Source organism: Lissotriton vulgaris, unplaced genomic scaffold, assembly GCF_964263255.1.
Source record: "Lissotriton vulgaris unplaced genomic scaffold, aLisVul1.2 SCAFFOLD_972, whole genome shotgun sequence".
Lineage (NCBI taxonomy): Eukaryota > Metazoa > Chordata > Amphibia > Caudata > Salamandridae > Lissotriton > Lissotriton vulgaris.
Window position 1 is genome coordinate 278,774 of NW_028254165.1, and position 14,740 is coordinate 293,513.

The 14,740-nt window shown below is 44.0% G+C and overlaps 1 protein-coding gene across 2 annotated transcripts in view; it reads right to left on the minus strand.

Moving 5' to 3' along the window:
* Positions 1–599: 599 nt before the first annotated feature.
* PEX12 (peroxisomal biogenesis factor 12) overlaps positions 600–14,740 on the minus strand; it is a 66,110-nt gene continuing 51,969 nt past the window's right edge. For both annotated transcript variants that reach the window (XM_086951570.1, XM_086951571.1), the window contains exon 4: positions 600–2,204. In XM_086951570.1, coding sequence (XP_086807696.1) covers positions 1,805–2,204 — 400 coding nt within the window. In that variant the 3' untranslated portion in view covers positions 600–1,804. The remainder of the gene's footprint in view (positions 2,205–14,740) is intronic.

The following is a 14,740-nucleotide window of genomic DNA, read 5'->3' on the forward strand; positions in this document are numbered from 1 at the left end:
GGTTAAAATTCGTCCAACTAATCAAGAGAGAAAATAGAAAAATCGATTTCCCTATCTTGGCAACTAATATCCCCTCTATAAGCAAAATAAAAATAGTCATTCTAGCGGTCAGTGATTGGCTAGTCTCACTTCTAGGCCTAACCATCTACGCCTGTGTCATGACATTTAGTTGTAGGAGTATTCCTTAGCAGAAAATTGTTAATGCTTGTACAGTTTATTAACTCCATCATATACCTTTTCTGCCTTTTGTCAATGTTCACGTTCTTTATCTGTTGGTTTTCGTCGAGTGTGCAACCAAATATTGCTCTTGTGCTTTACTCATTTTGCAAAACTCAGGAAGAGAACCCCAGGAACTTGCTTCTGTGTGGCGGCCTTCACCTCGCCATGTACTGCTCTCTGAAACCAAGGCTTGCTAAACATATAGCATTAAACATTAGTTGCCACCTCCCAGAGCACTCACGTTCCTTTCCACATTGCCATAAATACACAAGCAATCCAGAACAGGGGTGGGAACTGGACAGGGGGCAAAATGAATAAACATAGGTTTATATGCGTTTAGAAACACTGAAAGAGATACAAAGACCACGCTCACACATCTGTTTTTGAAAATGAGGTTTAGTGCACTAGACCGGGAACACCGTCAGTGATTGAAAATGCATGGCTATACTAAAGTTCATAAAAAGAACCCCACACTCAGGCTTCTTCCAATGACTCGGATAACTAGGGCTAGTATGGGGGATACCTGTAAAGCATATCAGTTCAATACTTTAGTGCATGTAGCTTGGCTCCCTTCCACACATCCAAACGGACACCACTGGAAAGGGTTCCTAAACCGAGTTATAACTAACGGCCTTGTTAGGTCATAAGTGTTTTCCGAACATACACACCTCCTGGAACACATTATTTATTATCCTTTCCATGAGCATTATTTTCTTTTCCCTTTCTGGTCACGAATGTAATCAAATGTCATTAGGTTCTGCACGATATTCTCAATCCTGTAGCAAGACCCAGTTCTCGTTTTCCTCTGATCAGATCCATTAATCTTAAATATTCTGTTCAAACATGGTTACTAGTCAATAATAAGAGAAGGCACTTATGGCTGGAAATAAAAAAATATTATTGCGATGACGATACCCACAGAGGGCTTCATCAAGCACAAAAGGTGAGACTAGCTAGATTCCTCCAAGGCATTTTTACAGGAAGGAAACCAACTATTACCAATGGAAACTAAACGTATCCTGTTCTAAGGTAGTTCTGTTATTATAAAACCTCTATTGGACATGGTTATCACCGTCCAGACAAACAAGAGGTTAAGGCTTCCAGGATTGATCTTCCTACATCCTCCAATCCTTGCGCCTCGGCTACCCCATGCTTCACCTGCATGAGTGCCGGCTGAGCATCACCTCTAGAGTCTCACACCTAATTCAACATTTTAGTCAATTGCAAGTGTAACTTACAAATGATTTAGTAGGGATGGAGAGCGCAAACACCAAAGGCGGTAAATTTGGCAGATCATTTTAGTTAGCTCTACAGAAAAGTTGGCACTGCCAAGACTGGACGGAATATGGTTAAAAAGGAAATGGAGGTGTTTCTACTATAAAAAGTCAACAAATGCGACCCGACACAGTGGCGTAGCACGGGGAGGGGCGCGGTCTGCCCCTGGTGAGATGAGTTTTGGGGAAGGCGGCTTCCCCCCTCTCCGTTCTCACCTGCGGCCGCAGGAATCGCCAGTCACCTCCTCCCCAACCCCACCCTGCTCTTAGATTCGACCGCCTAGCTACACCACTGACCCCACTCTGAGTTTTCAGCTTTCGGGTGAGTAGAGCTTGACCAGGTGCTGCAGCTCGGTGGGATACCCAGTCACCGGGCAGCGCTGGTGGTGCTTGACATAAAAGTAGGCGCAGCGGTAGCAGAAGACGTAGCCCGAGGTAGCGAGGGCGGTGTCGTTGACGCGGATTTTACGGCACAGCGGGCAGACCGTCTTCAACTTGGGCAGCAGGGGCGAGTAGGTGTCCTGCGTGAAGTGGGCTGGTGCAGGCGGTGTTGGGAGGGCTGTCAGCGACTTCAGGGTCTCCTGGTTTTCGGATGAGTACCACCAGTCCAGGAACTGCAGGAAGAACACTCCCACCGAGAGGCCCGTAGAGAGGGACACGGCTGCGCCCCCTGCCGCTCTCTTCAAGGCCGAGGTGGCCCTCTGACGGAGGCTGTGAAGGACAAGAGAGAAGCACAAATAGTAAAAAAGTCAGTCTGCTAAGAAAACACCAGCCTGTCAAATAGGTGCAACTCATTTACATTTGAAAAGACAGTATAGTTATTTTTATAGAGTTGTAAAGAACGACAACATACTTTGACAGTTTCAGTGAGGTACTAACAAATGGGGAGGGAGCTTTACCATTGACTTCTACTACTGAGTTTACCCCTCAAGAAATGATCCTTAAAAGTAAATACTCATGTTTACCAAAAACATTCAACACTTTTTCTCAAGACACTGGTTACACCCAATAACCACCAGAAGCTCCATGATCCTTCCCGTGCACACCCTGCCTTTGGTTTCTTGATTCTCCCCTCCCACAACCACCGAAGCAAGTAGTCAACCCATGGTTGGGTCAAACAGTCACCAGCCCCTACGGAATTCTGCAGTGATGTGAGATCAGGCCATATGGTAGCACTGCATACTGTTAGTGTAGGTCCAGCAGTTTATCCTTATATGCATTTAGCTGGGGAAAGGAACGGGATGAAGAGGGGAAGAGAAAAGACACACATGATGCAAGTAAGAGCAATATAGAATGCATTCGCCTTTCTACTAAGTGTATTTTTAGCTGTCCTGGGCAGCAACGTTCTAGGGCCCAGTGTTCATCCATTGCCCTCCTTGGGACAGGGAACATGCTTACCAAAGCACTGCTATGCCTTTTACTCACAGGCATAGAAGAGTTCACTGGACTAGGGGTGCCCATTTATCTCTTCATTCCTGTTCCAATTTTACAATGAACTAGAAAGGCACTTGCCTGTTGCTTTACTGCTACTGGGTGGCAGAGTGTACTTACTTGCACTCTTTCGTGCACGTGGTGCTTAACACCACCCCATCTCTTGCCCAGACAGGTGGCAGAATGTTATGGGGCATCCCTTGTATAGTCGTAAAACAGCTTACCCATAGGTGTTCTTCCCTACCGCAGGAGTCTGGGATCTTGGAAAGCAGCAGGAGTTGCTTTGTGCTACTGTGTCTGGCTCGAAGTTATTGGCTGGTACGATCACTTCCAAGCCCAGTATCCTAGCCACGCAGCATCTCAATTCAGACTATGGAACTACTTGCTACTAAACCAGGCACCTGCTCTGGACAGACATACTTCCTCCTCAGCAGCACTCATGTCACAAGATACTTAATGAACAGCTTCATATATGTCAAGCTGAAAAAATCTCATGGTTTTCTGTGAACATTTTTTTTTTAAATCTCAGAAAAGTCCGCCGGGTGGTCATTTACGAGCCAGTGAACTCAGCCTCCGCCTCAGACTTGGTGTATTCCCTACATAAAAATGTTTTGAAGCATTCATGAGTTCTTTAGGAATTGGGAGGACATGCAACTGGATGATACATTTCCAAGGCCTCCATTTTAAGGTATCTACTACAGACTGATAGTTTTGAATATATAATATAACCCTAGAGAGGTCTTTGGGTCACTCCCTTGCTCAGGACTGGATGAAGTTGTTGTCGCTTTGATTCAAAGTCTTTCCTCCATGCTCCTGTGCTTGTCTTGCATAGAAGCATTTCAGTTTCTCTGTGTTCTGATGGATATGGGGAGGCATGCCACTGCACAGGGACTTGATATTCCCTGCTGCCCTGCCAGTGACTGAGGTCACTGTACGGTTGGAATGTCGAGAGTGTTTGTGCTTTGATGAGGGGACAGTCCGTGTGAGAAGGGATCAGTAGCAAGATGCTGCTCTTGGTGGGGCTTTATCTGTAACCTACAACTAAGCTGATAAACCTACTTACTTTATAACCAATGAACACCCATCCTTCATTGCTACACCCCTGCACTCAGTTTTTGCTCTTCACCTCGCTGTGGCTTCCTACACTATGCTACATGTATTTATTTTTAATTTTTTTACATTTTTCATTTTATGTGGGCATGGCATCTACAAGATACTGCCAGACCACCTGCTTCAGTCATAGTGTGCTTGTTTTTGGGATTCCCCATCACCCGCCCTCCTGCTGCTCCACGTTATATAATATCCATATCTATATATATATCTAAAGATATATAGATTTTTTTAAAGTGGGCCTAACAACTAAAAAGTGCTGCTGGGCCACTCTCTTTCTTTTGCACACTTTACAACTGCTTCTTTATGCTATTTTTAATTTGCTAATTTCTTTTTGAGTTCCTCCATAACCCGCCCTCCTGCTTGCTCCCTATGTTATATCTCTCTGTCGTTCTCTCTCTCTCTCTCTCTCTCTCTCTCTCTCTCTCTCTCTCTCTCTCTCTCTATATATATATATATATATATATATATATATATATATATCTATCTATATCTCTCTCTATAAATATTTTACACACAAACATATATATATTTATACACGCTTTGTATTCAATTTTTTTTCAATTTAATTTGCTATTCTGCTAAGACCTTCCACTAAGTTAGAATGGTATATTAAAAAAGGCCACTACTGCCATGACACCTGCATGCACCATGCAACTGACAACACGCATTGGCAAAGCCTTTTAGAGCTGCAACCGATTGGGTTTGCCAAGGCTTGTTAATTAAATCTATACAACTTGTAGCACACATGCTGCACCAGTTTTTTAATCTGCAATCGTGTTTCTTACTTTGAGTCGCCGCCATTAAATGGAGTATTATTGATCACCTGGGTTGGAGGGCTAGTGAGGAAAAGAAACGTGTTTTCCCGGTAAGATCTTGAATACATCAAGAGACTGCTTCAACCATTAGCACCGAGACTGCTGAGCCACGGCCATAGAAGCTTCTGTCTGATTTTCCTTTGTCTTAACTGAGGGCGGAGGCATATATGCGAACTGACAGAAGAGGTGTCACAAATTTGAAGTGGATTCTCTGTCCCCATGCCTTAAGTATACTGAAGCAGCTGGCAGAGGGCACAAGAATGGGGCACGAGCAGAACTATGCTCTGGACTGAGAGATGCTCTATTACTAGAGATCAGCAACCTTTTTTCTAGATGTCGTCCCTCCGTCCCGAATGATCCTTCATCCAGACACATGGCCTTTACTCTTTTTGCCGCCCTTGACAAACTGCTTGCCACGAGTACTTGCGGCAGTGATTGAGTTGGCAGACTGGGTACATTTGTTATAGTCACTTCAGTTCTGCTTCCAACTATCCAACAAAACCTTAGGTAATCCTTTCTAAATCAATCGGCAGATCAAACTCACACCAAGCAAGTCGCATAACGGGACTATAGCCTAAGAGGAAATTTCAGACCATATTCTGTGATGAGAATACTGGAATAGTCCGGGGCATCCCAGACAATCAACAGATAAAGAAGGCCACAATAATAGCAGACTGTGCCCTACTCAAATGCAGATCAAGTATCATAACAAAACATTCCCTTAGCAGTGCATCCAACACTTCCAGTTGCACTACGCACCACACACAAACTCTGATTTTAAACTTGTCTACTAATGATTATTATTTTTTTGACCAGTATTATAGTATATTCTGTCTTGTCCCCGTATATCCCTGTCCAATTACCATTAACGCGCCATTGTGTTCCACGCAATCTTCATATTCTTCTTCTTGATGATCTGTAACTGTCACCTTCTAATCTTTCTTCCCTTCCTTTCTGTGAAGATTCGTACTCTCTTCTGCCATCATTTGTCCAGAGCTCTCTCGAATCATCCCGAAAATATTCTATGGAGCCGAAGGTGCATGAGGAAAAATTTACAGGAGGAAGAGTTGGCACAGTAACTGGAAGACCAGGTCCATAAAGCAGGAGGTAGTGGCATTTTTGAGACTGTTGGACGCTCTGAAGGGTGAGACTCACCTGGCACTGGGATGGACAGCAGAGGGTTATGAAACCTCCAAAGGATTCGCAACATGTATAATTGGCTTTCGTGCTCTGGTGTTTTCAATGATGTTTTCGATGTTGAAGGTGCTAAGCGGACCCTTCCATAGATGCTTAAACTCTTGATGTCAAAACGGCAAAGAGTAACTATGTTGAATGAGAGGTTCTAGAAACCCTCCGCATGGACTGCCTTGAAGTTAATTAGGCATAGGGACAATGCGGAGGTGAGGAAAGGTCTGAGGTTCCCCAAGGGGGACCAGACCTGGTCATCACCGGGCTTGATGAAAGTCTCAAACTAACCCATCTCTGAAGTAGTTAGTTCAATACTTTTTCACATTTTACGCACACAATACATATGCTATAATCTTCATGAACATGATCCCTAACTTAATGTTTTATCATTTGTAAGTTGAGGTCCTGCTAGTAAATTCTATAAGGAACAATGCCTTTGGTAAGTGTGCTATACGAATGCAATACGTTTTAGTTTCAACTATCCCTACTAAAAAGTTTTAAAAAAATGCTGTTTGCATCACATCAATTCTCTAATTTGTTTGTTGCAAGGAAACACTTATTTTACCATTTCCAAGTAGGTTAAAAGAAAGTTCAAACTTGTCACTTTAATAAGCATTGACAGAAGCTATTAGGTCTGGCTTTGCCTGCCAGCCTTTTGGCAATTATTATTTTGTTCTGCCACTGTTTTTGCTAAAATATTATTGTTGAGGAGGTTGCCGCCCTAACCGATCTAAAAAATAAAAATAAAATTGACTAACGAGAAAAATATTTGTGGATAAAAAAAAAGTACTCATTACCACAGTATTTAGCCCTTGGCACTGAAGGGAACTACTCTGTGCATGGATGTGCTCCTTGAGAAAAGGCAGCTTGTCAGAACTCACAGTGAAGTCAGCCAATGGCTGAAGTATGCGGACCCATTACTCCAAGACTAGTGCTGGAGTGGGTGGAAGAAAATTGTGAATGACATAACAGACTAATAAATGAAGTCATGCTGAAAAAACCCTATGAATAACTATATTTTAGGCATAACATCAAAAGGTCTTGACTAACAAACGATCTAAAAAAGCCAGTAGGTCTGGCATTGTCTGCCAACGTCTTGCCTTTGCTAATGCTTTTTTGTCATGTTATGCAAATCTTCATTGCTATTGAATAGGATAGTACAGACAGCTGGAGAGGCCTGGAAAGACAGATAGAGTTTGTTGTATATATAGGTAAAATTGCATATCTGGATAGCTATAGAAAGATAGTGTTGCATATCTAGATATCTGTAGCTAGTGTTGCTTATCTAAATAGCTAAAGTTGCATATATAGATTGAGTTGCATATCTAGTTAGAGTTGTGTATTTAGATGGCTAGGCTTGCATACAGAGAAGGATGTATAGATTGGTTTAGATAGAGTTGCAAAGAGATATATATATTTGCAATAATAAATAGAAAAATAGATAAGAAGCTTTGCAAAGATGAATAGATTTACAAAAAGAGAGTTGCATAGATAGATTTGAAAGTGAGATAGAGTTGCATAGATTTGCAACGAGAGAGCTGCAGAGATAGATTTGCAAAGCAACAGAGTTGCATAGATAGAAATAGCTGGACAGATGGATAGCTAGACAGGTATATAGAGAGACACGCAGGTGGGCTGACAGTTAAGTAGATTGATAGATAAACAGACTGATGGGTTAGGGAACTGCGATACACGGCACAGCTTCAATTAGAAATATGTTTATATGAGCATGACAAACAAGATCACTCAAAGCAAACTAGAAGGCCAGACAAGCAGGACAAACAGTCTAAATTGGTTTACAAGTGTAACTATAGTCCTCAATTACAATGCACACCAGCATATGGCTGCAGTTATAAATGCACTTCATTGTGTGTATACTAAAAAGAGGACACGTTTAGAAGAGGAAGCTTGAAATGTACGAAATCTGGTATACTGTGAAATAGCAGCAGTCAGATAAACAAAGGCTACTCCAAAAAGAATTTACAATAGCATGAACAGGCAACAGGAACTGAAAGTTGGAATGTGCGCTGTGCTCACACCAAAAACATGAGCTGGTAGAAAGATTCCAGCTACCACATCAGGCTCTAAACACAAAGCCAACACTAAAGTAACAATACAATCATAAATAATAATAAAGTAAATACATAAACACTGGCACTGAAGGGAACTACCCAGTGTGTGGATGTGCTCCTTGTGAATTAGCAAAATGCAGTAATTCAAAGTGGAGTAAGCCAGCGAAGGAAGCCGGCTGACCCATTGTTTCAGGATGCATGCTGTAGTGGGTGAAAGCAAAATGTGAATGACACAAGAATAGACTAATGGAATGAAGAGAACTATCTGAAAGACCCTTAAGTAAGTATAATGTACATATTATTTTGGGGAAATCAAAAGATCTCAGCTAATGCCAGACCTAAAAATATAGAAGCTGTAATTTATGAAAATATTAGTAGATGGTGGCAACTTATAGTAAATATTTCCCATTCGGGCCCAGCCCACGTTTGTTAATGTTGGGATAATATCCAAATTAGACAAATGATCTGTTTGAAAAGTGTGGAAAAGTTTCCACTATTCTAGCGCTACAAAATGCTCTAAAAAAGCTCAGTACAGCCTGGTGTACTACATTTCTAAACAAAACAAGAGCTGTATTGATATCCGGCACGGAAATTAATGGTGTCCCAACTGCAATTGTGGAGTTTTCACATGTTTACCGTCAATTCTTTGCTGAAGTATATGCTTCTGCAGATTTTTTCTCACCACTTTCAAATGGAACGTTTCCACATGTATGAACAAATTTGTTAAAAATATGCTGATGCAGCGAAAAGCGAAGTAGTTCCGATGCTGCACTTTTCATTAATTTCTGCAGCCCTCCAAAATGAGGGTGGGTATATTAACATTTCTTGTGAACCAGGTTGGTGGATTTTGTACACATGATCATGACAGAAGCGCTCAAAGGAAGTGCTCCTAGAAAGGAGGTGGTACCTGCTAGTTTAGCAGCTTCTCCGTTCACCAGTGCTGAAAGATTGAGCTGCGAAATCAAAAGACATGGGGTGCATTTGACTGCACAGGAAATAGAAAAAAATCACACGTGAAATAACATTCATTATGTAAAAGGACAGTGTTATGAGGCAAGGAATTAAACGATGACTAGGTTAGGATATTTCGTTTGAAGGGCAAAAAGCGGGGGTGTATCAATAGTACAGCAGATGCAGTGATACCAGGGTCAGGAGTGTGAGAGGCACATAGACAAAATTATAGCTGTTTTTGCTATGAAACCATGGATATGGGGCACATTTGTATTGTGACCACTGGCACGTTTCCTGCCCCACTGGATTAGTGTGCTTTACTCCTCAAAAATGTTACTAGGAAATTTGAGAAGAGTTAAGTACAGTGTACCCTTTTTGTTGAAAAATGCCATGCTAACTGAAAAAATGTTTAAACATCGTTTCTCTCGAGCTACATTTCAAAATTGAGGAGTCAGATCGAAGAACTTCTTTTTTTGGGGGGGCTGTTTTGTATTGTAGGAGAGTAGGGTCTGCTTCCTATGGTCACCCCCACTTTTTGCTGTGATTCTCTGGTTTTTCGACTTTAGTGTGGCTGCGGGCCTGCTAATCATACCCACAGCCCAGCTGTTCTCTCTCTAAATTGATACCATGTACTTTAGGTACATACCAGATTGGTTACTGGGTCACCCTTGTGAGCCTCTGTATAGTGCACCATAGGTACCCAGGGCATAGGTTCACCTTAGGCCTACCTGGGGCTGCAGCATGTATTGTGCCACCCCTGGTTTGCCTTCCAAACTGACACCATAGGTCTGTTCACACAGCCTGGGTAAGGTGGTGTAATCACCCCTTACTTAGATATAGTATCCCTATATCTACCTATACATATAGACACATATACATCTATAAGTCACTCCTATGGTAGGCCTCATCCATCCTGGAGGCAGAGTGCTTGGTTTTATGTGAGAGGGTGCCATAGCATGAGCCGAGCCCCTCTGCAGCTTTCGGAACCATCTCCTTGTAGCTGTTCTATGATATAGCCATACCATATACTCTTAAGTGCATTATAATCCTCGCGGTTAATGCTAACTTTGGTTTGGCTTCATCAGAACATGTCGTGTAAGGTGTCAAACACTTTGGAATACTACCCCCACGCCAGTCCTGGTGGCGGGGGTAGCATTCCACCATTCTAGAGGGAGAAGACCTATAGTTACTGCTTTACCCGGTTAAAGTTAAACAGAGCCTCAGCATCACAAAATGGATGCTGCTGCTGCCACAGACATAAGTCCGACCTACTGCTGCTGGATGAAACTCCGGCAGGGGAGGCCTGGACAATAGGTTTCCTGTCCAGGGAGGTGCCAGCACCTCCCCAGACAGGATTTTGTGTATTGGGGCAGGCAGGGCTGCATCAGCAGATGCTTTTCCAGACACTGCGTGGGGCACACAAGGTGCTCCATGCATAGCCCGGTTCAAACCAGGTGCTGGGGCACTCAGCCCCAGCTCTGGCGCAAAACTGGACAAAGGGAAAGGGGTGTAACCATCCCCTGCCCAGGTCCACCCATAGGAGGGACCTAGCCAGGTAGTCCAGCCCCCATCCTTAGTATAAGTATAAGAGCTGTGTCCCTAGGACTTTAGATTACCCTAGACGAATCTTTGAAAGACATATCCTGGACCTTCGACGTTCCATTCTGACTGGAAGACGGAAGATATCTCCCTTGTGTTCAAGGAGTGACCACCCTGTTCAAACAGGCACCAACAGCAACTTTGCCGGTCTGCATTTTCGAGGCTCCTGCCGGGTCCCGAAGAATCTGCGACACAGGAACTGGACTTCCAGACTTCCCTGACCCCGACCCACATCAAAGCTGAGACCCGTGGCGGACACGAGAGACGTGGGACCGGAACTCCTGGACATCCAGCATTTTGCAAGCTGCACTCCTTCAACGAGGTATCTCGAAGTTGTGCTTTGGGGTGCTAGAATCCCCAGCCCGAGCACCATTTGCACCGAAGCCCAGGTGGAACTTGCTGTTGGTCGCACGGGCTACGGACGGAATTCCATGAGTATCGATAGAGTCCCCACTGGAATCAGGATGGTCTACATCTTTCCCCTATGAAACTGGCGCCTTCCGATTGGGACCATATACTCCTACACAGTATTTTTCGAGTGGGCAACATTACGTCTTTTATTAACATTATCTACGTAATCTGGGATATCTTATCGACTGTAAATTCCAAGACCATCACCAGAATACATACCTGGTACCATAAACCAGTCGGAGGACTTATTTACAGATTACACATCAGATCACAGAACCCGACCATGCTTCTTCCACCAGAAGTTTAAGACATTGGTGCATGAATACAGACTTCCTGAAGAAGGCTTATTCCGAAACGCGTTGAAAAAGGAATGCACTTCTGTATTTTTTATAAGAATTGATTCAATTGTTTATTATCTCACTGTTTTTGCACATGTATTGTCATTTTTATATGTAGTAAATTATAATTACAATGAACTAATAAAAATAATTTCCACAAAAAAAGATGTCATAAAAATAAAATATCATAATAGATTAGCACAATCAATGTGTGTTTCTAGTCATTAGTTTGTTAGTTTTCTTTCCCCTTTCTAAACAGGCACATAACCCGGTGCACATTTGCTCCCTTCTTACCCCAAATGCTGTTTCCTTGCCAGGGTTCATCCTATTAGGCAGGGGCCCCCTTCTTCCAAAATTAGTGACCACCCTGTTCAAACAGGCACCAACAGCAACTTTGCCGGTCTGCATTTTCGAGGCTCCTGCCGGATCCCGAAGAAACTGCGACACAAGAACTGGACTTCCAGACTTCTCTGACCCGACCCACATCAAAGCTGAGACCCGTGGCGGACACGAGAGACGTGGGGACCGGAACTCCTGGACATCCAGCATTTTACAAGCTGCACTCCTTCAACAAGGTATCTCGAAGTTGTGCTTTGGGGTGCTTGAAGCCCCAGCCCCGAACACAATTTGCACCGAAGCCCAGGCCTCCACACTCCGAGAGTGTTCCGTGGGCCCCGCTTTTGGATTTTAGCTCGACGTGTCTTCCCGGTTCCTAGTCCGTTGGCTAGTGAGCCCCCTGAAGAACTCCATATTGAAACTAACTTGCTTTCCTGGTTGCTCCAGGCTTGCTCCAACTTCCCAGCAAAGGAGAAGTGCCACAGACCTTGCTGGTCTGCAACAGAGCCAATCTCGACATCCTGCGTGGGTTGCGGTTGCCAAGGCTTTTTGGGTCCAATCCGGATACCGACACCGCAGTCAACTAGATCCATCGTGGGACAGCTCTAATCCAGCTCCTGGTTATCGTCAATGCCTCCTGGACCTCGTGGCTGAAGAGACAAGTTCGACTACTTCACCTGAAATGACCCGACATCGCCTGGTTCCTTCCTGGTCACTGGCTAGTGACCTATACTCTGTCCCTTCTGCTTTCAGGTTCTTCAGATCTTCGATCCACCCTTGGATCCACCCGGACACTTTTCCTCTGGTTGCCTGCAGCACCTCTTTGCAGCTCTCCATCGAAAACGATGACGAAACCGAACACGAAAAGACACCTATGCACCCGGCTTCCCTGGGTGAGGTAACACGAGTACTTCGGTGCTCCCGTGGGTCTAGACTCTCGAAGTGTCCTAGTTTAAAAGGGTTCCATCCGGAAGTGTCCTTAAATTGTATATATGTAACTTTTACGATCACCATAGAAAGTCAATGGTAACCCACGCCTGTGTTTAGACACTGCACGCGTCTCCCGTGGGCCTCCTACTTCCTAACCTTTGGTCGATTAGAGTAGCCCCAGCGATTCCACAGGACCCAGGCCTGCTTTCTAATTCTCTCGTGGTTCTTATACCACTTCCTTAGTATATGGTTTGTGAGGCCCCTAGGGCATAACGTATTCTGTGCAACTTATCGTATATTAATTGTGTGACTTGTATTGTATTTTTACCTCTGATCTCATAAAGAGTGCAGAGGGGTTGTGTTTAGATTAAATACATATATATTTTATATATACCTTGTGTGGTGTCCTTTCATTTGGTACTCAAGGGATTATAATTGGTAAAACAACTTGCTTAACTCGCCTACTAAAGTCTTAGCCTGATGACTGCTGGTTCATGCTACCACTAGGATAGCTTTCTATAAGGTTGACTTTACAACCACCATCAATAAGGGTCGATTAGACTGGTGCAAGTTGCCCACTAGAACTAGTGGACATCATATGCCAGGCTAATTTCTCACATTGGTGTGCAGCAGGTGGGATAAGAGCTTGCATTGTTTTACCAAATAATCTTGAGATATCATCTGAAAGATCATATCAAGGTACATTTAGGTACATATAAATCAAGTCTTATATACATAGGTTCTACTGAACTTAGTAGTTGTAGGTGGTAAGGGCTTAGCACACCCCGACTACAACTTCTAGAGAGGTTCTCGTAGGAAGCAAGTAGTGTAGGTAGGTGCACACACCACATCACACTAGCAATGTCCTTGGAAGCAGGGCCTAGTGGACCTCTGCAAGAAGACAACCAAAGGTTGCCTTCTAAGTATGACACATTCTCTTTTCAGGAACTGAGAAGCTTGTGTGTGGTCAGAAGACTAAGACAAGGACAGAGTCTAACCTTTAACCACCTGGTAGATATCTTAGTGGCTCACGATGTAGAGAATGCATCAGACCCAGGTAGACAAGGTAGTAGAGAGGGGGGCCATCCCTCAACAGAAGAGAATCCTCTTGAGGAGGACCCAGTGGTCCCTGATGATGATGTGGATGCTGACCAGGATGAGGTTGATCAATCTGACCTGGGCAGCTCAGGACTATCTGGAGGTGGAGAGGGCCCAGGTAGGCCCCCCTCTAACCTTCCAAGTTGGCCTAATGGTGGGAACAGAAGGCACAGATCACTTCCCAGTGGTTCTGAGCATTCTGACTCATCAGTAGGGTCCAATGCCTCTGCTCAGAGGATTACGACTTCCCCTCAGAGAAGAGAGCATAAAGCTAGAATGAAAGAGGTCAAGCTGAGGATCAAGAGGCAAGAAGTTGCCCTTGCAAAAGAGACCCTAGCTCTTGAAAGAGAGAAGAAATTGTGTGGGCAGGAGCCTACTGCTGGCAGCAACAACCCTAGTGGTAGGGAAAGGTCCCATGACCATAGAAACCTGAACAAGATTGTCCCTCCTTATCAGATTGGGGATGACATCCACAAACGGATAACTGCTTTGGAGAGGGCTTGCAAAGTACAGCAGGTACCCCAAAGTCAGTGGGCAGCAATCTTGTGGCTCTCCTTTGCAGACAAAGGAAGAGACAAGCTCCTCACTGTAAGAGAAGAGAATGCTGACAACTACTATGTCCTGAAGAGTGCTCCGATAGATGGGTTTGGCCTAACCACTGAGCAGTACAGGCTGCTGTTCAGAGATACCCAAAAGACACAGACTCAGGACTGGACTGATTTTGTAGATTGTGCTACTAAGGCTCTGGAAGGCTGGTTGCTGGGCAGTAAAGTAAGTGACTATACAGGATTGTATAACCTTATTATGAGAGAACACATTCTTAACAACTGCAAAACCAGTTATTGCATCAGCACTTGGTTGACTGTGATCTGACCTCTCCCCAAGAATTGGGAAAGAAGGCAGACAAATGGGTCAGAACCAGGGTGAAGCAGAAGGTACAGAACCAAGGTGGTGATAAGAAGAAG